General features: G+C 39.9%; 1 protein-coding gene across 2 annotated transcripts in view; it reads right to left on the bottom strand.

Moving 5' to 3' along the window:
- The window catches only part of tox2 (TOX high mobility group box family member 2), a 104,074-nt gene that overhangs the window by 38,021 nt on the left and 41,915 nt on the right, over positions 1 to 24,138 (bottom strand). For both annotated transcript variants that reach the window (XM_059329241.1, XM_059329240.1), the window contains exon 3: positions 10,528 to 10,587. In XM_059329241.1, the coding sequence (XP_059185224.1) occupies positions 10,528 to 10,587 (60 nt within the window). The remainder of the gene's footprint in view (positions 1 to 10,527; positions 10,588 to 24,138) is intronic.

The raw sequence follows: 24,138 nt of genomic DNA on the forward strand, positions 1-24,138 counted from the left end.
CTCTGAGTGGCGTACTAATGCATTTTGCAAAGACGGGGCAGGCCCTCTCCACAAGCGACTAATTTGAAGTGGCACACCACAGAGTTGAAGGAGAGCCAGAGCTATTGCACAACATGCTGAGGTTATAAGGGAGGCTTTATCAAATAATAAACACAACCTCTCTTGTACCTCTGTTTCCGTCTGTCTCTCGCACGCTTTCTTTTTACTCTGCAAACTGATGCGAGCGCCCAGACATTAGCTGCCTTCTGCGCTTCCTTTTTTCTTTCTTTATCAATTTGATTCACTGAAAATGTGTCACTGACCCTCTTCTCTCTTGTTTTTCTCTGTCTCTGCGTCTTCCTCACTGTCTAATAACACTTGATTTTGGCGAGCGAGGAGACTAATGGAGAAGTGCTGTCAGCAACAACAGCCGCATCATTATTGCTGAACATTCGACTGGAACACAAACAACATTTAAATAGCTCCCAAATGACTATAGAATAGAACAGAATGGGTATGTAACAGTGGCAAAAAATATCAACTAAGTTAATATTCTGACAACAGGTTTTACTGTTTGATAAATAAACATGTTTTTATATCTTTCTTCTCTTGGTTTTGCATTGTATGCACAGGAAGAGTTCAGGACCTCGCGGTAGTAATGATATGCAGATGCTGCACAGTGTCAGTGAAAACTCAACTGTGATCTCCACTAATGCGGTCAGAAAACAAACCATGGGTGCACACGATCGCTCAGGTTACCCAATAGTCATCTAGAATGATTGTGATGCCGATGTTGATACGGCTGTGTGTGATGGGGGAGAAGAGAGGAGAAAAAACGGAGAGGAAGGAGCAGAAAAGACGAGGAGGGGGAAGGGAAAGATATGAATCCAACATTTCAAATGAGCACCATAATCAAACTTATTGCCTGACAGGGTGAATCGAGGATTACAACGTTACATTGGCAGACATGCAGTATTATTTCCAGAGTCCCCTCTGTCTCTTCCTGTTTGCAGCAGCCATGTCTCCCGGAGAGGGAAGCCTTTTTAACTTTGCTCATTGGCACACCGCTGTCTGTTCCGAACAACAGCCACTGCTGCTGCCGAGTTCTGACCGCTGCCCAGAGACTCGACAAGGCCCAAAAAAACAGCAGCGAGTCAACTGTTTTTTTTATTTTTCTATTTTGAATGACTCTTCAGTTATCTACTTTTCTACGCTCACTGTCAAAATCATTATTAGCATGTGGACAATGGTGCTACTGTGTGTGAATGACAAAACTAATTATTGTTATAAGAGCAAGTAAATGGACAAAAAACAGCACAATAAAGGGTTGGTGGATCAGTACCGACTGACTCTAACAATGTTGAAAATAACAAAGGGAGCGCTGATGGCGCAGTCATCCAAACAAACGTGCATTATTCTGAGAATTGTTAGGATCCTGTCACCCACAAATAACTCTGCCATACACCAGGAGAAGGGGGGTTTAAAGTGCATGTGCATGGTGAGTGAGAGTGCGTGTGTGTGTCTGTGAGTGTGCCCGTAAGTGTGTGTGTCATTTTATCTTTGTGACAAATGTGTGTCTACGTGCAGCTCTTCTTGCACACAAGTGAGTGTAATAGCTCTTGAATGCTTTTGAGAACATTTTTGTAGGTAGCCATGGTTTCTCTTAAAACAAAAACTTACTGTCAGAGACTGCAGCTCTGTGTGTGTGTGTGTGTGTGTGTGTGTGTGTGTGTGCTAGTGTGTGCTAGTGTGTTCTTAAGTGTCTCCCCTCCCTGGTTCAGAGTCAATGAGGCTGTGTATCGGAGGCTGGCACAGCTGGTGGGAGCAGGAGACTAACATCTGGACCCTCGTACTCTTGGTGCCATTGTTAATAAGAGGCTGGTGGGGAGTGGAGGGGAGTGGAGGAGACAGCTCTCCAGTGTCAATGAACCTCCCTGTCTCTCACTAGAGCTCGCCACTGCAACTCACACTTGATGCTTCACAAACGTCCACCAAAGAATCACCAGCGACTAAGATATCAGAGTTAAACCCAAAACAGGAACAGCTTCATAGGTATTTTGTATTTTTTTTAGCCTCACTGGTGGTGAGTCTCATGTCGATTGGTTGGTTCACCACTTTGGTCCAGATTGAAATATAACAACTATTTGACGGATTGCTGTGGAATTTGTCTGAGACATTCATTTTGCCCCTGGGATGAATTGTAATAACTTTGGGGATCCATTAACTGGGATTTTAAATTGTCCAGTCCGGTTTATGACAAGTAAATTTACATTCCCATCTGCTTTTATATTTTGTGTGTTGTTAAAATAAGAACTTTGCCAAGGAACCTCCGTTAAACCTCTGCATGTTAGCATTGTATACTAGCAGCTATGTGAGGCTGCTAGTTTAGACTTTTACTGCTGTTAGTTTGACTATAAACAGCAGGTGGTAGTTGGGTGGTGTTAACTACATCAAGACGATTCACTTAGTGCACAAAAAAGTGCAAAAACTACTGGTCTGATTTTCATTAAGCTTTGAGGAAGGGTGTAACATGGGCCAAGGGAGAAGCTATTAAATTAATTTTGTAACTACCCTTAACACTGCAAAACATGTAATTTGTGTTGCATTCTTGTGATGTTACAATAATTGGAAAAATTAGTTCCCGGTCATGTTTCATGGCTCAACTGATCCATTTTTGCCCCCTTTGTCACTTAAATACTGGAAGCTATCAATTGTTGTGTTGTGTTGATGCTCAGAGGAATAAAATACAACACAGCTTCTGGTAATAATGTTGTTTCCACATTAATTTAAAGCTCATGAAGACACATATAAAATCGGACCAGCTGAGGAGCATGTAAACGCACCACCGACCTTCGCTCCGAGAGCCATTCTAGTTCTGTATTGTTTTGCACAGTTTGCTCCACCTGTGGAAACAAACTATACACATATATAATGTAAAGCCATAAAAGCTGCCTGCCTCGGGGCTAAATATCTTTCCTGTGTGCTGCTTAACCAGTTTAATAAAAAGAAAAAGAAAAAAGGATATTACCTCATTTAAACTTTCTCTCAGCAGAGGAAATAAGCCAACACGGATCGATGTCAGCTAAGGGCTTTCTTCATACCTTGAAGATACTGCATCAATAATTAACCAAGTATTTTTGCTAATGAATCTTGGTTCGATGAAACATTTTCCTCTCTAATAACCCATAACTTCTTTCTCTTTTTTCCCCTGTAGCCATGAAGGCAAACAAGTTCAAGGCAAACTTTGTACACTTTTATTTTTTAATGAAAGAAAATCTCTAGCTATGAAAAGGCTAAACACTAGGTGAGACACTGGTGTTGCATGTCTTTTATAATACTCTGTATTGCAGTGCATGTGATCGAGCACAAGAGTGAGTGTTTGGTCTGTCATCATTTTATCCAATGGGCTGAGAGGCCTACACAAACACATTAGGTTGCCATTAGTTTCATCTGATCACCTGGGGCAACAGGGGGATGGACAGCTTGGCAGAGCGCGGGGCCTTACACAAATATACAGCAGTGCATTTATATGTGGTGCCATGTCAGACGAGTATTTCAAACAGAGGGCTTTTAAACGGGGTAAGAGTGAGTGAGGAGGGTGAGGTGGGGAGATGTGGGGGGTGTTCCAAATGACTGTAAAAAGGCCACGGGGAGAGAGCTTTCCATCTTTCTGCTGCCGCGACAAATATGCCTGCACATCTTTTTGCATTGTCTCCGCTCCCTGCTTCGTCAGCGAACGGCTATAGAAATATTTTGGCAGGCTGCTCTTTGTTTTCATTTTCACAAAAGATGTAGTGAGGGAGTGAGTGAGGGAGAGAAAGGGAGAGAGGGGGGAGGAGGAGGGAGAGGTACTGTATGGGAAAGGTAAAAAAAATAAAATAAAAGGGGGTGTTGGTAAAGGTTTTGGGGGAGACATTTGAGAAAAGGAGGGTAAGGAGACAAAAATGGTGAGAAGGGGAGAAAGGGGAAAGGTGAGAAGAGAAGAAGAACTGGTGTGAAGCCAGGGGGATGTACAACATGAGGTAAACCAGGTGAGGTGGCATAAAAGGGAACAGACAAGGTATTGGGGTTGAGGCGCGAAGTGGGAGAATCAATTGAGAGACGAGGGGGGCAGGTGGACATGTAGGGGAGGAGGAGCCTGCCACTCTGGTCCCCAGCTCCAATCTAAACAGCAGGAGGAAGCTGTAAATCAGACTAATGCGGCCGAGCTGTAATTCAGACCAGCAGGGCCGGGGCGCTGGTGCGGGGACCCCAAACGGCGGGAGTTTACAAAACGCCGCCGCGAGGCTTTAATCAGTGCAACGATCCGAAGATACCGTCTCCCCCAATCAGCAGGCTTCCTGTCAGTCACACACGACTGAACCTGACCAATCAGGCTCCGCCGAGGTTCCAGACGGGCCGGCTGGGCTTTGGGCTGCTGCCAAACAAGAGAATTACTCATCTAAACTGGAAAGGTGGAATGGGCCTTTAATTCAGAGTACAGGGGGGACGAGGTGATAGATTTGTCAAAGGTTGGACATAAAAGACTATGGGATCATGTTCTACAATGGTTCATCAGAAACATATGGGAGAAAGATGAGAGACACAGGGGAGCTGTTGAGGAGGACGTAATCATATTCATCAGGCTGGAGTTTCTACAAGTTTAGGCACTAAAACTGTGTGACAGACATCGGATCTGCTCACAAAAGCTCTTACACCGCTAAATCTATCATTAAAAAACATTTTAGAATAACAAACATGAAGGGCCCATTGTAGGTTCAGTCTGTCGGTGTGTTTTCTAAACTTAATCATAATCACATCTGTTTGCTGCCATATTAAAAAAAAACTCTCATCGGTCTCCAATCTGTCTCTCAGCGTCTCACAGTTCTGCTGTTGGCACTCAAACACCTCCCTAATTACAATTACAACACCCAAGGGGCCGGTACAATCCCTGCCAGCAATGACTTACAATAAAATAACTGAGACGAGAAATAGCATCAAACTTAACGTTAAAACATCATTTGAACTCCCAACATGTAAAACAGGCGGACAAACTTTCAAATCACTCGTTACCAGAAGCCGATTTTCATACCTGCGTTTTAGTCAAAGAGGAAGGAGGGCAATGCATTAACTTAAAAGTGAGTGGAAAATGCAAATGCAGTCCACTTTATCATCAGGCATTCAAACAGACCCTTTCAACTCGGCAATCCATAATTTTTTCAGCTTTGATGCTCAGGAAATGGCCACAGCTCGATGGTAACGCGGAGCTGGATTCTGCTCTGGTAGTAGCAGGACTAGTGTGACTGGCTGGGCTACACACACACTGTGCATGTTAAAACCACATGCAGCGTCTTGGCAGCAAAGACGCTACAGCGGCAGCCAATCAATAAAACCTTGTTACGCTAATTGCAAGATCATAATCTCTGTTCCTACTTCTGCTGAATATCCAAACAGTCACTCCATTAGCCGAATTATTCCCTTGTGCAGTTTCTCCAATCCCCCCCCCCCCCCCCCCCCCAACCCTCTTCCATTTCCTCCTCGTGTTCTTTTTTTTTTCTGTGACATATTTCTCTCAAACAGCAGTTCTGCTAAATGAATTCATAAGTCAGGGAGAAAGACATCAAAGCAAAGCACTGTCAAGGTAAAGTGCTGATGAAGTATACTGTTTCTTTCACTTTGCCGCGGAGCTATGAGAAGGCATCTCTACAGTGCATTATCTTTGATCGCATCGCTCCACACTGTTCTGTTTAGCATTAGCAAGAGGAATTCCACTTCAGGTGAAGGTCTACCTTTGTAATAAGACCTTTGTGATATAAAAAAAGCTTTCTTTTTTGGTGCTCTTCCACTGTGGAGTGTTAAGTGAGTCTCTTTTTGTGCACGAGAGTCAGCTCTGCAATCTCCGCAAAGGCACCAGAACAAGCCGGAGCTTCTCTGCGTTGGTTACTCTGTTCTCCGGTGGTGCCACGACGATGGATAGTGGCCACAGGGGCAGACAAAGAGCTTGTTGATGCCAAGACCAGGGTCTGTGACCTTGTCATTGAATCACTAACACTTTGTCACTCTGCTGGGGGGGTTGAGAGCGACTGGAAGAAACAGTACGGAGAACTAAGCAGGGTCAGACTGCGATGCTCATGGGAACATCGATATGACAATGGCACTGACCTCGTTTCCTTGTGACTCATCACGAGAACATACCCACCTCAACATCTCACTGTATGATGCACGGCGCCAGAGTTAACTCAACAGAGCCATGCTTATGTCCTATTTCAATGCACCTTATGTAAAAGTATTTATATAGGTGAGACAGATTAAATAGAGCGATTACATGCAGAAACTGAAGTGAGAGACAGCAGAGCACTGAGAGACACACTTTCACAGTTTGGAGGCGGAACCGCTGACCCAAATGCATTTAAATGCAACGGGGGGTAAGAGAGAAAAAGAGAAAAACCGAGTGAGAAAATGAGCAGAAGAGGGGGAGTCGGAGAGAGAATGGGAGGAAGAAAGATAGAGAAGTAAAGTGAGATAATAAAGCAGCGAGCTGAGAAAATGAGCTTTAGGCGGAATGATTTGTTTTTATTCAAGCTGGAATATATTGAGAATAATGCAGCTACTGTATGTACTGTACAACACATTTCTTCAGGAATGAAACTAGTTAATAAAAAATTCGCCCCGCAGCTGTCTTATACCTCTGTTACTTTTCACCAAGTCCATTTTAATTTCAGCACAAACAACACAAGCATAAACACATTTACAGTCAAGCACCCAATCCAATGTTACACACTTAGTTGGATGGAATATGAACAATACCAGCGTCTGAATTGGACCAAAACACTTGCCAGTAACCACATTCAGCAGTTCCATGACATGATCATCGCAATTGTCTTGGATATATTTATATTTATATCGTGTACTGTGGATTGTTGACTTTGACGAGTCGAGTCTGATTCGCCTGTCAATCACAGTCAACTTGTCAAAGTGGCAGAAAATGTGGTTATGGAACAAAGGATTATTTGGGCTATATTAGGCTGCTGAATGTCTGATTTTACATAGAAATGCATGCTTTCTCACAATATAAATACAAGCCTATTAATAATACTGTTAATAAAAATGAAAAAGGTACTAATATGGACAAAAATCAAAAGTTCCAGTAATCAGTACTGCCTTATTTCAGGCACTGATATTTATTCTAATTGGCTTTACATGCTAGTTTCAGTTAACATATAATAAATCAATGCATGTTGCTACTTTGTATTACTGGAACTATGCAGCAAATGCACAGGTTTTGAGTATGGAGTATATATTCACTCTGGAAAAGTGAGAAAACGATGTCATGCATGCTTCAAAAACATTTATTTATGAGTGTGCTATTGATGTATAATAATCTCCCACAATGCAGTTCACAAAGACATTTGAGAAGCTTCTCACAGCTGGATGAAATTTCAAACTAATAGTGGATAGTATTGCTCCACAAACATCTAGCAAAGCAAAAATGTAACTATTAAATATTCTGTTCTGGTTTGAGTGATTGTATAAGTTTGATTATTGTATTATTTCCTGCTAAAATAGTATTTTTTGCAGAAAATAGTATTTTATGCAATGCAAAAAAACATAGATCATGACTATTAGTATATTGGATTTTACATGTATATAATTATTTTTATAGCATGGATTTGAAATAGTTGCAACACTGTCAAGTATAATAAAGATATAAAGATTTCAAAATGTTTATATTCAAAGATCCTCCTGGTGCTGTTTCTGCACCATCCACAATTGCTGCATTATTGGACAATAGTGGCTCAATAGTATCCTCACAAATTAAGCATTTTTGGTCTTTTTTTGGTACATTTTGCAACTTATCCACTGTGAACACAATACACACATAAAATCTGCCTTGAATTAGTATGTAGTATGGAATTAGGACACAGCTAGGTGCAGGTCAGTGATTCTCCCCATTTCTTCTATTTCTATGTTTTGTTGTCGGAGTGTGTGTCCACCCCTAAGGCCCTCCCTGATTCAAGCTGTCAGAGGGAAGAGGAGGCTAAACTTGGTGAAGCGGAGAATAGAGCAAGGCACATGTCAAATATGAGGGGATCTTGAGTAAACAAAGTATAACACAGAGCAAAGCAAAATCGTCTCTCATCCCATCACCGTGTTTCACGCTATTTCCCTCTCTCTGTCTCTTTCTCTCTTGCTTCCTTGATCCCCACCTTTCTCTCCCTTTCTTCCTCTGTCTATCTTCCATGCCACATTTGCGATGTTTTATCTGTCCCTCAGTAATTCAGCAAAGAACATTGTGCACATCAGCACGACTTGTAATCAGTCAATCAGCACTGCAGTAAAAGTACATGCGCTGAATCAAAATGGGCGATAAAAGCATTGGTTCTTGAGATTTTTTTTTTTTTTAGACAGTCAAGTACCAGCATGAGAAATTTGTCAGATAACGGCACTATCCTGCTGAAAATCACTTTGTAACAGACATATTTGTTGTCAGTTATCTAAAATAAACTTAGGGAACCATGTACAAGAAGCAGCATACCAGCTCTGCCTCTCAGTCTGGGCCTTGAGCCACACTTTAACAAACCAGAGCATTAAGAAATTAAGCAAAACAGCAAATGCAACAGAAACACAGAACTACTGTAGCCTACGGGTCGGTTCTAATAATTGCAATTGACAGGGACAAATTCCCTGCTCCCCTGTGTATGTCAGATGGGCTTATTCCCGAACTCTACAAATCCCCCTGTCCAAACACAACCATATGGTCTCCCAGTTGTTCGCGACCAGCTGTGCTCCAGTGTATCTGGCATGGTTGCCATGTACTGTAAAAGAGCGCTGACTCCCCCTCTATTCTAACTTAATAAATCCTTTGCAATGAGGCCAAAACTCACTCCGACTGAAGCAGCATTTTGTGCTTGGCTTTTACCAAAGTGAAAATCGTGTGCCACAGAGGATGATTGCATAATTGGAATAAAGTGAATTTGAATTTTATGATGGCAGAGTAAGCTTTAATGGTTGACACTGTCGCCTCACAGAAAGAAAATCCCAGCAGTTTCTGTTTTGAATTTGGGTATTGCTGGTTTAGGTTCTCTGGTTTCCTCCTACTGTACACAGCAGAAATGCAATTATAACCATCTGACAAAGACAGGGATCAACTAGCAACCTCACCAGTGGGTTCTTTCTTCTTTTTTTTTCTTCTTTTTTTTTAACTTTGTTTTCCGGCTTTATTAAATAGTGGTAGAGATACGGATTGAAAGGGGAAGACAGAGGAGAAGATGGACCCCGACCCACTGCCTTGCAGGGTCTAAGCCTTAGTGTGAGTGTTAGTATGAGCCACCGGGACAGCCCGACCACTATGTTTTAATCAGAACCAAGGACCAGGATCAAGTCATTATATTGCAGAGTATCAAGTCTTTGCACTGAAGTTGCAAGTCCGATGAGCTCTTGACCAAATGTAATACCATTTTAACAATAGAGGAAAAATAAGTTAAACTTACAAAAAAGAATGCTTGTTCAAACATGTTTGCTAAAACAAATGCGAACAATTAATGAATTAATTGTATGTTGTTAACTGCTGACATTTAACTTTCATAGTAAGGTCAAAAGGCTCAAGTACAAGTGAATTCATGATGTTAACATCAAAATCGGGTTGCAAGTCTGTTTTGATTTTAACGTTTCGAGTCTGAATCGAGTCAGTCATGTGACTTGGTCCACACCTCTAATTTCAATAACTTCTGCCCAGTTGATACTGGGACAGATTGAGGGTAAGATAGACTAGCTAGACTTTTTTTTTTATCACATTTTATGCCACATTTTAAAACAACCATATCATCTGTATACAGTGTCTAGTAAAAAAATAAATTAAGAAATCCATCATGAATAATGCAAATAACTATGTGGACATGCAAATAAATGTGGCTTTAATATTATTTTTAATGTTTTACTAGTTATATTGTATGTCATGTATTTGGTTTTAATGACATTATACTGGGTTTTCTATTGGGGTGACACTGTAGCTGTTGTACAGTGTTTTCTTTATTGTAAGTGCAAACAGTATGACAGTATGTACATTTTAATATTGAACCCCAGGTAAAAATGAGTAGTTGTTGCCATGGTAACAACTAATGGAGACCCAAATGAACAATCAACAAAAAACATTTTGTAATATCTGGCAGTTATTTGACTGTATTTAGACACCAGGTTCTGGAAGTAGAAGAAATGTGTTTGTGTTTATTCCACACTGTGACCACTGACGCTCACACTAACAATCCTGAGAGAATATTTCACCCGTATAGAGTGCAGAATGCACTGAATATGTTTTTTCTGTCAGCATAAAACATGGGTGAACTAATTGGAATATGTTTTGAGAGCTTTCAGTCCCTTTTGCTTTCAGCTGATGTCATATAACTCTGCGGTTGTTTCAGTAACAACAATTTGTCGTCCTTTCTAACAAGCCTGAACAATGTAGGAATGAAAATGGCTCCGAAACAACTCGGGCAACAATCACAGGAACAGATGAAATAAGAGGAAAAGGGGAAAAGAGCAGGTTTTCCATTAGAGCCAATTTGAACTCACCTGGTTTGGCGGGAGGAACTCGTGGTTGTTTTCATTCATGTACATGTTGTCACCATCAAACTGTAGAGAACGAGAGAGAGAGAGAGAGAGAGAGAGAGAGAGAGAGAGAGAGAGAGAGAGAGAGAAAGAGAGAGAGAGAGAGAGAGAGAGAGAGAGAGAGATGAGAAAACCGTTAGGCAACAGAGACCAAAACATCACAACAGGGACGGAAAACAGAGATTTCCAGTCAGTCAGTGGAGACACAGAAACAGTGTAACACAGCAGCCTAATGACTGCAAGTCCTCGGCTTATAGACCTTGATGCTCTGGTGGATGTCAGTAATTACAGTTCATTAGAGACACGTATAATTAGGCCCTGTCAAAGCTTGTGTAACTCACACTCCTCGTCTCAGCTTGCCGACAGCCCGAGATTGTGTGTAAGTGTGCGCACACCTAACAGTGCTGTGATTCCATGGGTATCACAAGGCGACAAAGGCACAACAGAGTGATAATCACAACACTGAGAGCTCAACGCTCGCACCAGCGGCCGTGTAGTTAGTCAGCCAGCGAGTTGGCCAGTCAAATCAAATCAAAGGCGATGTTCGCATAATCAAACGACACATGACAGGTAAGTCGGCCGGGAGTCGACCTAGAAATCGTTTCGCTGTGCCGTGCAGTTCACTGGAGGAATTTCCGGGGACCTACTTTCTGTGTTTGCTCTGGGTCAGACTCAAAGACAAGTGTTGAGACGATTTCTATTGAGTTGACATCTTTTGGAAAGCTGGAGGAGGTTCAAGTTCATCACTCGAGTGCGGGTTTTCCAGAATCTCTAGAATGGAGGCGGTGATTATTGTAATGGTCATCAAAAGAATACTGACTTCACATATGTGGATGTGGCCAAAGTGGGTCATTGTGTGTGTCATTTCATTCCTCGATAATTACACGTATCATGATTTAGCTAACATTATTTCCTTTTGATATAAAAAAATATTTTATTTATTTATTTTGAAAATTTGAAAAACAACATTGAGGGCATAGAATGTTCGATTTTAAAAAAAAAGATAAATGCTTTAATTGTAATATGACATTGGGGACTTTTTGTCTTGGCTAGTACTAGAAAACAGAAGAATGACTGTAGTAAACAAAAACAATAACCTTTTACATTAATAAAAAAGAGAGCAGCACTGCAGAAAACTAGTATTAAATCACTTCAGATATTCTGCATTGATATGTATCAATATTTTGATGTTTTTGACAATATTAATACCGTGTGTTTTGGGAATTCAAAAAAATAGTCAGTATGAAATAACCACATTAACTATTGTGTGAATAAAATACTTAATTAAATGTATTAAATATTTCTCATTTAATGTTGAACTTGAAATAACAGAAATAGAAAATAACTTGAAAACAGTTTCAAGTGACAGAGAAAATATATTTGTAGTTATACACTGACTACATTTACATGCATATATACAAAAAGTATGAATTAGCAGATTAATAGGAATAGGAAAATATATTCTCCAAAAAATGTTAACATCATATGCCTGTAATTATCAATTTAGACATTATAATTGTGTATTGATAAATGATTAAGTCATGAGATGATTCCATTGAAAGACACTACATTTTCATAATGAATTATTGCCCAGCCCTACAAATACGGAAATACAAGAAAGTCAGAAACACAAGTAAATTTTTGAAGATTTCTACACTGTTTTGGCATTTTTTTAAAATGTATTTTTCCTCAAAGACTTATTTTTAAGAAAGACATAAGCACATCTCTGGGTTTTAAAGTGTCGCTTTTGCAATTTTTCTTTCTTTTCTTCGGAAAAACAGTTCTTTAAATCAACTAATCAATTAGTTGTTGTGGGAGTGTTAGTCAACTACCAATTGTTTTTACTCACAGGCGACCATGGTAGCAACCCTGGTAGCAACCCAGCCTCCCAGCTCGTGACCGAGACTACAGAGGTGAGAACAGCCTTTAGCGCTGTACCAAAGAAACGAGGACAGGGCAACCCCGCTAATCCAGAACTCAGAAACACTGAGCTCAAGAAGTCTAAAGGGGAGGCTTAGGCTGGAGGAAAGGTGACGGTTTGAGGTTATAGGGATGAGAAAGATGAGGGTGTATCCCTGAGCTAATGGTGAAGGAGTGGGTAGAGATCATGTATAAGTGGGAGTAAGTACAGTAGGAAAGATAGTGTAGGGATGGGGGAGTTACAGAGAGAGAGAGAGAGAAATAAAAACAGAGAGTAAGGACAGAGAGCATGAATGAGAGAGAAATAGAGTCGGAGAGGAGGAGGGCTGTAGCAGCAGTAGTGGCGATAGAGCCTGTGGTTGTTCTGGCTGTAGTGTGATTAACACTGGGGTCACAGCCAGAGGCCGCAGCTTGAAACACACAGGCATACAAACATGCACACACAGACACACACACACACACACACAATCCCAGAGGCCTTCCCTGCTTCTCTGTCTGACACTATTTGGCACCAGCCATTTATGAGGAAACAAAACACACCTCAAGACAGCTAGTAGAGGCTGAGATGAATTACCGCTGCTACTGTAAGGTCAAATAACGGGATGGATATGTGCCTACAGTAACTCACTGCCGGTGTTTCTCAAGCTGTGGGCAGGGACCAAAACTGGGCCACAATCTTTTTTTATAGCCATGTTTCACTTTGTGCAATAAGCTATGTGTTCCAGAGACTAAATCTACTGCACCGTAGGTAATCAATAAGAGGATTTTATGTGAGATTCCTCTACTTGCACTTGCATTTTTGTTGCTATCTTTATGTGTGACACAGTCAGAGCACCAAACAAACTACACTACAAAGACAATACTTTGCAACGTTATTCAATTCAAAGCCCCAATTCCATTTCCACGTTATCATTCAGACTCTGATGGAGCTGTTACTTCTAGTGCAATGATTTCTGTCTGATAGCACTATTAGTTTGCTGGAGGAATAATCATTGTATTCTGCAATGAAAATGAAATCATTTTCTTTATTGCTCCAGGAAAATGATTTTACATGCCGTTCTAATCACATCGTGCGAGGAGTGATGACATCTTGGAATAGGTTATTTTCACACCTGCAAACCAGATGTCGATGAGCAAAACAGGGTAAGTAGAAAACAATTATACAGAATGTCAAAGAGCAAGCTGGAGTGTGTGGTGGTGCTCCTGTAGCACAATATGAGAGAGTCATTGAGGGCACTGTAGTTAGAATAACAAATAATATCTAAATCGAGGGAAAATGTAGAAGTAATTATTTCCCGCCGCTTTGTGGTTAGCAACTGGCCAGCTAAGTGTACGCTACTCATGCTACAGCGGACTGTGGCTAACAAATATATCTGCAGGACTCTCTGTTGGCACCAATTTAAGTTTAATAGCCCTTCTCCAATGTGAAGTATATAAAAAGAAGTAGGGCAACATTTTGTATTCTTACTGAAAGTTACAAAGACTTGAAACATGCAAAAACAGATAGCCTCAAACTCTACATTTTAAAAAACAAACCCACAAAAAATCACAAAATGTATTTTACCTCTTGTTTATCCGAGCACAAAAAAGATGTAAAAATAAGAACAGTTTTAAAGGTCAAGCATTGGAAGATTTTTTTTGTTTTTTGGCCAGTGATTTCCTGGCTAAGCTAATTGGTTAGCTTTAGCTGAGCTACTTCAAGTTGTCAAATTACTTATACCCCTAAACATTTTAATTTTGTTTTTAATAACTATGAATTGTTACTTAATCAGCTAAATAAAATCATATTGTACCTTACACCATCAGTTCTACATTACTAAAGTGATATTCTGGCAGAAAAAGTTGTATAATGTTTAAAAGTTTTGTTTCTTTTGTGTTGCCAATCATATCGCAAAAAACTATATCAACTGGTTTGGAGAGAATAAACTAGTCAACAGTCAGAAGATGGTGCTAGAGGCTACACATGGATCTAATCAGCCAGGAAACAGGAGTAGAAGATGTGAACAAATTTGAAACAAAATGAGTAACCTTGGCCATCTAACCCTTCCAAAAGAGAAATATGGAGCGATCTTGAGGAATTTGTTTCAATTTGTCAAGTTTTAATTGTTTTGTGTCAGCAAGTGTTAGCCCTGTTTCATGCTGCCTGGAGACGAAGACACATTAATATATTATTCAGGAAGATGCCGTCAGTGGAGAATGTGGCAATGTTTCCATTTAGCACATTAACTCTTTTAAAAAGACAAAACCACTTCAAGTGAGCATTAAAGCTTTTTTGCACGATTGAGGAATATTTTATCAAGATTTGCTGTTTCTTTTACTTTTAAAATGTGATACTATAAAATGTGCATTAAAATAAGTGAATAGAAACACCTAAAAGTTAACCATATTTCACCATATTGTGTCCTTGAGCAACACCTTCAACGCTCTGTGTGACTAATTTGACCTTTTGAGCAAGAGGTCATTTCATCTATAGTCTCTGATCTGATGTTCATTTAACATTGTGAACAAATGGAAAATTACAAAATCTCTGAAATGTTGGGAAATAATGTCCAAACGCTGAACATGCACTAATATAGATTCATGATATCATGTAGTGTATACAATTATTTAATGAGCCAAAAATAATTACTTTTTTTAAAAAAGCACTAGGAACAAATTAATAATGCATGGGGCTTTACAGCCATGGTCTATGGAAGCTCTTCTGTGTGCCAGGTGGTGGTTGTTTTCCGCAAAAATCAGATAAAAAAAATGTGTGCATATCAAATCTTCCTCTCGTGTAATCTGACTCATATTATGTAGATCTTTATTTTTTATTTTTTCCAAAAGTCATAACGTGTTCAGTGCGAACATGCGAGCAGTTGACATATGAGAAAAAGGGAGGTTTGTAAGGGAAGGGCGAGCTTGTCGTGTCTCTCTCTGTTTGCTTTCCTGAGGCTTTGAGGTCATTAATCATAGCGGTCAAATCTACAGCAAAACAATTGAGCAAAGGAAAACACAGACAGAGAGAGAGAGTGAGGGAGAGGGAGAGAGGGTGAAGCAGGGAGGGGGGAGAGGGTGAAGGTGAGAGAGAGGTGGAAAGCTACAGTGAGATGGAGGAGAGGGGGAGTCATGTCGAGCAAGGGAGCAAATTTTTGAGATAGATTGAGGCTTGAGAAGGAAAAGGGACAAGTACGGCCTGTACAACTGACGCACTTGACACCAGACTCCTGTTTGCATAGCAGAAATGCAAATACATGAGAGGGAGAGAGAATGGGAGGGAGAAAATAAAGTGGGAGAGATGCTATAAATAGCCTTGTGTTTGCGTAAAGCCAAACCAATGTCAGTTTGATGCAGGAAGTGCACCACAGCCATAGAGGTTATAAAACAACTGTTGACTGGAACACAGCATATCAGAAATGTAGCCTTCTGACAAGGACTCTCATCTATAGTGGCATCTCCAAACTTACAATTTGATCCATCCACCAAATAATAAGTTTCCCTTGGTAAATAATATCATAGAACTGTATTTAAAAAGTGGGAACAATTATATTCAGGGTCAAATTTGTAGCATTAAAGGGACAGTTCAATGGAAATTCTAATTTGCATGTTTTTCTGTTACCTGCAGTGTTATCTATCAATCTAGATTGTTTTGGAGTTGCCAAGCTTGATATATCTGCCGTAGAGATGTCTTGAATATAATGGACCTTATATTACATGAAAAATACATGAAAAAACTCCTGCTCACTCAAAACTCACTCACAAAAAGTCTATGAGTCCTCTTGAGTAACCAGGTCATGAGTTCTGGAAAGAGACATTGCTGTTGAGTTGTTGTCAAATTCATTTTTTTTGAGTACCACAAAAGTGCCATCGAGTTCCATTATATTCAAGTGAAGGCAGACATCTCCAAGGCTTATATCTCCAACACTCAGCAACTCACACTGAAACAATCTGGACTGATAATAAACAGCACTACATGTAAGATATGAAATATGTATATGTGATATGGGGGTAAAGTGTCCCTTTAAAAGAAATTGGGTCAGTTCATATTGTATTCTAGATACAGTTTACTGCTCCAATGTTTTGGATTTTTGTTATTAACCAGTATATTATGTTCAATGCCACAATGGGGGAAAAAAAGAAGAACCATAGTGTTTTAGTCCTGTTCCATGCTTTAATTTAATGCACAGCATCTATTTTGTCTTCCATGCTGCTTATGAATTTGTGTACATTTGAAAAATATGTTTTGTGCAGCTTGGTGTGATCTTACAAATAGGGTTACACACCGATCCATTTCTTTCTCTCCTGGAGCCAATTCCAATACCTAGACTCTGGGTTTCTGCCAATGCTGAGTACTGATTGGATATCATGGCTATCTTTTTCCCAAATTAACAATCTGTGTAACCTCATGATGTGGAACTCGTTGGGATAAGCAAGACATGGATGCCGAGGTTTATAACAAAGTGGGTGAGCACCCTCTGTTACTCACCACTTGTCCCTTTTCTTTCTTCACTTTAAACATCACACCATATTAGTTCCTTGTGTACATTTCATTATATATGTTAAAACACACACATTCAGACTTAAGTAAGTTTCTGCTATTTTTTTATTGATTTGCAGGTTTATTGTTGTTCAATTGTTTGTTCCTTTGTTCAGTTTCACCATGCATGGAGGACTATTGTTTTGGGAGGTGCCGGCCCAGCATTTCCTGGTTTTACGCTGTTGATGATGTCACCACTGACATTACTGGGCCAAACCAAGTGGAGGGTTTTTTGTACCTTTTAAAATGCTTTTGAAATGTTTCGTTTGTAAACTACAGTGTAGGTTGGCTGATTATTCTTTTCTTTAGCACATTTACTCAAGAAAATGTGCTTAAAGTTCCTGTGTAGAAGCACCCATGGGAGGAATGGTTTTGGCCAATGAGGGAGGTGTGAATTGACCTACCCTAAAGCAGTTCAGCCTTAACATTGTGCGGTGGTGGTAGTGATGATGATGAGGAGGAGGATGATGAGGAGGCTGTGAGGCTGGTTTTTGGATTGACTTACATTGAATTAATGTACTTAAACTTTATTTTTGTTTAGTTACTTGTTGACCATCAATGGTAATCATTTTGAATAAACTTTTCACCTCAATGCAACAAACATCTGCTGAGTCTAGTCTTAGACTAGTTTACAAGGTACTAAAAAAATTCACCTGCCAACTATGGAACTGAAAGTGAATTTTATTATGGCATTGATAAATGAGGACTCAATGTAGATAAATTAAATTGGGCCAATAGGATCAACAAACTGAGGTCAGAAACAGGGCGGTGCAGCCCGACTTACAAAGATCAGCTCTGCATCAGTTCTATATTCCTTCTACGACCGGTACTGTGCTGCAACATTGCTAACCTGCATTGATCTACACAAGATGCTTTTCCCATAAGGTCGCTGTGAGCCAAGCTGTGCTTTACTGTACGTACTGAATACCAAATCGCACAAGCGGTAACTGCGGCCAGGGATGTTTTAGATTTAAAGAAAGATGAGGCAGGAGAGAACAGGACTTAACCCTCCTTCTAGTCTCTTCTCGTGGTTACAGTGCGCGCCTCCCTAGTTTTGCACCCCAGCGTAACTAATCGCATGTCAGTCAATGTGCCGATGGAAAGAGGCAGCAGTCAAAATACCTGTGTCAGGACTGTGGTCATTAGAGCATTCAGTAACTTGCTGGCAGGCACACACACACACACACACACACACACACATATACAGACATAACCAAAGCAGAGTATGAGGGATGGTGTGGTGTAAAGCAGATATGGATTGCCTGTGTGTGTGTGTGTGTGTGTGTGTGTGTGTGTGTGTGTGTGTGTGTGTGTGTGTTAGTGTGTGTGTGTGTGTGTGTGTGTGTGTATATCTATCTCTGCTGCTGCACGCGTATTTCACCTTTATGTGTTCCGTATGTGTGTCTGCATGCTGCATAGACAACTTGACTCTGAATGTGTGCACGTTGCATGCGTGCCGACGTGTTTGTGTAATGTATCCTTTCCAATAATACACACATTGATCCCAGCGAGATAAAGATAACAAAGTTAGACCTTCCATAATATTTATTTTCCCATAACAGACCTGCTCAGCCACGCCCAGTCATATAACTCCATGCAGATGAAATATGGTCTTCATTACCTTTAAACCACAACACACAGGAACTAGTGAGGAAAAACAGAATTGCCCTTCTTTCTCGACTGAAAGAGCACGAAATGAATTGGAGCAGCTGAGATTTTTTACATTACCATGACAAATACGGCGAAATGGGCTGGTGAGAGAGAGAGAAAAGGGAGAGATAGCGAGAGAGGGGGGGGGGGGGAGAGAGAGAGACACATGACGACAGACAGAAAAGGGCAGATCAGACAGAAAGACCAAATTGTGTGAAAAAAAAAACACATCAGCTCAATTTGTGCTCGACTGTAAGCTGTGAGCTGAGAGGAGAAATAAAATAAGGGATTTAGCTGGGAATCATGTTAAACCATGCAAGTGAATGAGTCCCCAGAGAAGAGTGTTCCCTCTCTCGCTTATGATGGACTTAATTGCCTCTATCAGTGTTAAGATATAACATTCATCTCAGGTTTATTGCTCTGCTTTATGGTCTTGTCCATCACACTGAGGGGTTTCAAGAGGCGGGCCACTCCTCAAATGGCACCTTAAAATAATGAGACAGATTACAAAGCAACAAGGGGAAAAGAGAGAGAGATAGAGAGAGAAAAAAAAGCATCATTTATATCTGGAAAATGAGAGCATTTTACAAGCAGATCTGGTATGTGAGCGAGCCGGCGAAGCAGAATGGTTTTGATGGTATGCTGGTTGGATTACTCTTTGGTTTCTGGGTCTTTCAAAATGCATGGTCCGCCGGGCTAAAGGCACACACATCTCCCCCACCTCTGACCCCCGAAAGCTCTGGGTAGGTGTAGGGTTTCAGATGGCCACACAATCGTACCATTGTGCTCCTGTTAACACAATGAAAACAAAGCTAACACATCGCTGACATTCAACTCCCCCCACTCTGCCTAACCTTGACTTCCAACACAAGTCAGGTGGAACACAGAAATGGATCATCAAGCGATACAGAAATCTGAAAATAACTCAGATACACAATCCTACTGTTGCAAATGTAAAAATACATGCAATGGATTCCAGCAGCGATGAAGAATATTTACCATTATATCACGCGTCAGGAGCAACATGACATTGACATTTCATTTCTTTAAGATGTGGTTCTGATCTCCTAAAAACAGGCTGCTTTTCATCACATGAGGGCCTGAGAACCATGTCTGCATGTTCCATTAAATCTATTAAATTCACTTGCATTATATCATAGTGCTTACCACACAATAGGAGCCTTTCAAGGGCAGTCCCAGAGGAAGTCAACAAAGGGCCCTCTCTTTCAGGGTCTAGTCAAGTAATTCAGAAAGAGCCAAACACGATTTCTCTGTGTGTGGATCTTCTCCACCAGACCCACAAGCGGCAATTTCACCAAGTCAAGAAAAAGACTGTCAGAAAAAAAAGGGAATAGAGTGGAAAAAGAGAGCAGCAAGGTAGCTGCTTTTTTTCACTCACAAGTGCCTTATTTAAAAAGACACAGGGTCTGCTGGAGAAGTGTCCTTCCCTAAAATAGTGAGTCTGAGACAGAAAAAGCACCAGCCTAGAAAGAAATAGCAGGCAGGGATTTGAGAACAAAAGAGGGCTGATTACATTCAATAAAAAGTCTTATTTTTTTCATATTTGTTACATTTACCCCAGGTGTGTCTAATCTTATCACCACACAACGTCATTATGAGATTATTAAGACTCCAGATTACGTTTAAGATATTTTTTGACAAGTGCTGACGTTTTTTTTTTATTTTTTTAATCTTCGCTTTTTACAGTATTGGCACATGACAACTGTAGTGTGACTATGTTAATTTAGAACAGATTGTGATCATGGATAATAAGCTAAATTTAAAGGTGCAATGTGCAGGTTTTGTTGTTTTCGGTTGGCTCCTCCTCCCAAGCTCAACTACACCAGAAGTTCTCAAGCAAACCCCAGATTCGATCCCATTTTTGGAACGAGCTTTGTCCACTTGCTGCTTCACCTCGCTGTATTTGCATTTTTTTATTTTATTGTTGTTTCTACCAAGTTTGTGTCATGCATGTTTGCGATCTGTCATACCATCTGTATACAATCTGTTGCTACATTTGTATATTCCAGCCCTCAAACACGTAAACTGTATCTGGACGTTACACACCCAGTTCCCAAAACGAATGAAAAAAAAAATCATATTTGGTCAACACTCATCAGTTAAGCAAAGCAAAAGCTGATTAATGGTGCAAGATAGCGCCACCATGTGGCAAAGAGTTTACTGCTTACATGATGATTCATCTTTCTAATCATTTTACAAGTGGAAGTGCCAAACATTCTCTCCATTGCGGCTTTATAATTGTGAAGATTTGCAGTTTTTCTTCGTCGTATAGATAAGATGATGAGTTAAAAGAATATTATTGACTTTTTTTTTTTTTTTTTTGGTCTGACAAAACAAAACATTTGAAGACATCTTGGTGAAGTATAATGGCTATTTTTCACTATTTATTTTCCAGATTTTGTAGACTATAGAATACACAAATTGGTGAATAATGAAAATATCCATTTGTTGTAATCATAATGTTAACTATAGATGGTGTTACAGCAACATAATGAAGTTATATAGCCATAATTCATTCGTCCATCCATTCCTGTAAAAAAACGTTATTGTGCTAGAGGATGATTTAGGTTTTTTTTCTTAAAAACAACAAAAAAGCCATCTGTTAATCAGTAGAATTGTCTTTCCTTGATCACTGTTTCAATGTATTTTGTATTAAAATAACAAATGTAGATGTGGGAGAGACATATGTGCTTTGAAAGTTCTCTCTCTCTCTCTCTTGTTTTTAATAAAAACCTGCTCACCTATTTTATATTCTTACATCTAATGACATTCATGACCTTCTCCATTCAAATCATTGTCTTTTGCTTCATTTCGCAGCAGTAAAACATAACTTCAGCTGTTTAAGAACTGTTTTCCCAAGAACCCAATCTGGTGTGCACAAGTACAGTAATTTGAAAACACACAATATAGCAAAAAAAACTTCTTTCTGTATTTGGGAGCTCACCATGTATTTAAATCTAAATACAGCATCCAGCACCGTCTACTTCTGTCAATAGAGCTCAAAATAATTCACTGTTCTTTCATTCACTGCCATGCTGACTCCACATCCAGCCTCTGCCACGAGCATCCAGGCAGAATTTTTTATTACCAATCTAATTGCACATTCCACCCTGACAAGAGCTCATTAAACCTTAATTATACACATGTTGTTTTCTACAAACATCTCCATTTGGGTCTCTCTGCCTTGTAATTGTTCAGCAGGGACAACCAGTTGAGATTTCGCAGATTGAGAGTGAATAAGAGAGGGAGCGAAAGAGAGAGAGAGAGAGGTGGGGGTAGAAAAGGGAGGTAAAGGGAAAGAGATGGGGGGAGAGAAAGAAAAAATACCAGAGAGAGAGAGAGAGAGAGAGAGAGAGAGAGAGAGAGAGAGAGGAGTGTCTGGAAGTAGGTCATGCCTCTCCATAAACAAGGCATGGTTTCTAAAATAATATACCCATCCAGTGGAAGTAATGCCAAACAACTGAGCGAATGTGGAGCTCATGTAATATTTACAGAGCACTAATACATAGATGGCAGGTCTTTTTCTCAGCAACCACCAACCTTCTTTTTTTATCTGCTTTTTTTTCCTCTTGCCATTTGAATTTCAGAGAAAGCCAACTACATTGATATAACTGGAAGGGAGGGGTGGGGTGTGGGGGGTTTTGGGGGTGTTAAGATGTTGAGTTTCCCCTCACTTTCTTTCTCCCCTTTTTTGCCTCTCCTATCTGTCCCTACCCTCTCTCTCTCTCCCTCTCTCTCTCCTCTTCCTCTCTCCATTGTTCCCTTCGCATTGGCTTTGGCTGTGATGTTTTTTCACACATTTGTTACATTTTAGCAAGGGAAAGTGGGCCTTAATCCAGACTCTTTGAGGCATGGGCGATGATATTACTGTGGAGAATCGGCCTTTTAAAGACTTCTTTTAACTCCAGCTGGTGCTGTAAGGTCACCAAGCACTTGTTCGACATCGGGCCCAGCGTGATGCTTCTGGGCTCCGGACTAACTGGCTGTGTCGACTCCAGGCCGGGCTTTCTGGGCTTTTGACAGAGGCTGGCAATGTTACTGCAAGAGGGAAAAACCCTCTTCAGCATGTTCTCCAATAAGTCCAGGGGGACAAATACCCTCAGTTGTATATTATGTGAGATATGCAGGACATTTCAAGGAGCCCACCTGCTACCAGGATATGCTGCTTTTCTCTCTTTTTTTCTATTTGACATGATAGTAAACCAAATATTTTTTGGGGGGGACTTTTGGTTGGAAATAAACAAGGCACTTGGGGTGAGGTCACATTGGGAATTAAAATGGCTGTATGCCGTTTTCCAAAAAAATACAAACATGAATTCAATCATCAAAAGGAATATGACTGAAAAAAATGTGGAGATTCAAATTTGTGAGATGAAAAAATTCATTTTGATATATTTTTTAACAGCAGGGGGTGCTATGTACTTCAACATCCGACCTATAGCTATATTTAAGTAGGAAAAACATGGCTACCACAGTTGAAGATTTCGACATTAAGGATGCTCCATACCCTTTGTATTTTAGCTACTTTATAAGTGGAGAGCTGCTTCCAAAAACAGCTTTGTTTTGCTTTTGGCTATTTTAGCCAAAATATATTTTTAGTTTTACTTTTACAAAAAAAAATTGGAAATATTTGCTGCATAGATTGTTCCCTACCTAAGTGATGAAAAGGGATCATTTAATTTGAAAAAAAGAGAAAAGAAAATATTTTTTGTAGATTTTTGTCTGAGAAACAAAGGAATCTTTTTTCCTCAATCTCATATTCTTAAAAAAAAAAAGAAGATAAAATTGAATAATGAACCCAGTATCATGAATTGTATCAAATCTTGACCTATTTATCAGTAATATTGGGTTTAAAATGTGTCTGAAAAAATACATAAACATTTTGTATACACACAGATCAATCTATAATATGTGAGTTTACATGCATTTCCATATTCATCAAACGAGCGTAGAAACTAGCGCAGTTCTGAGTGTATATTTCGTCTTACGACAGGGTTCACGTGTGATTTATCAAACGTTCGTATCTCACCAATCACAGCGTGAGAATGATCGGCTGTTGATAAATGTGGAGGCTCGAAACAAGCGTCATTTAAATGTCACGCCCTAATATATATAATATATATATAATATATACCCGATTCAGATGGCTGAGAGTTTACGACACCGAAGGACACAATACGGCCAAAAAGAGTATTTTTTTTCCTTTTCTTCTTTTTAACTCAGCTTTATTACCAAAGTGCAGCGTCACAAATAACAACAGGAGCAAAATAGGTTTATAAAATAAAAGTATTTATAGTTATAAAGCAAGGTTGGAATATTTCATTTATACATCATGATATACAAAGCCTAATAGCCTATATAATATCCAAATATTGTTATTATTATAATAGTGGGATATTTTTCACTTCTTTACATTTAGTATGAGTTCTGTCCCAGACAGAGGAGCTAATATTTTTTTCCTCAATCTC

Source organism: Centropristis striata, chromosome 3 (assembly GCF_030273125.1).
Source record: "Centropristis striata isolate RG_2023a ecotype Rhode Island chromosome 3, C.striata_1.0, whole genome shotgun sequence".
In the NCBI taxonomy this organism is placed as follows: Eukaryota; Metazoa; Chordata; class Actinopteri; order Perciformes; family Serranidae; genus Centropristis; species Centropristis striata.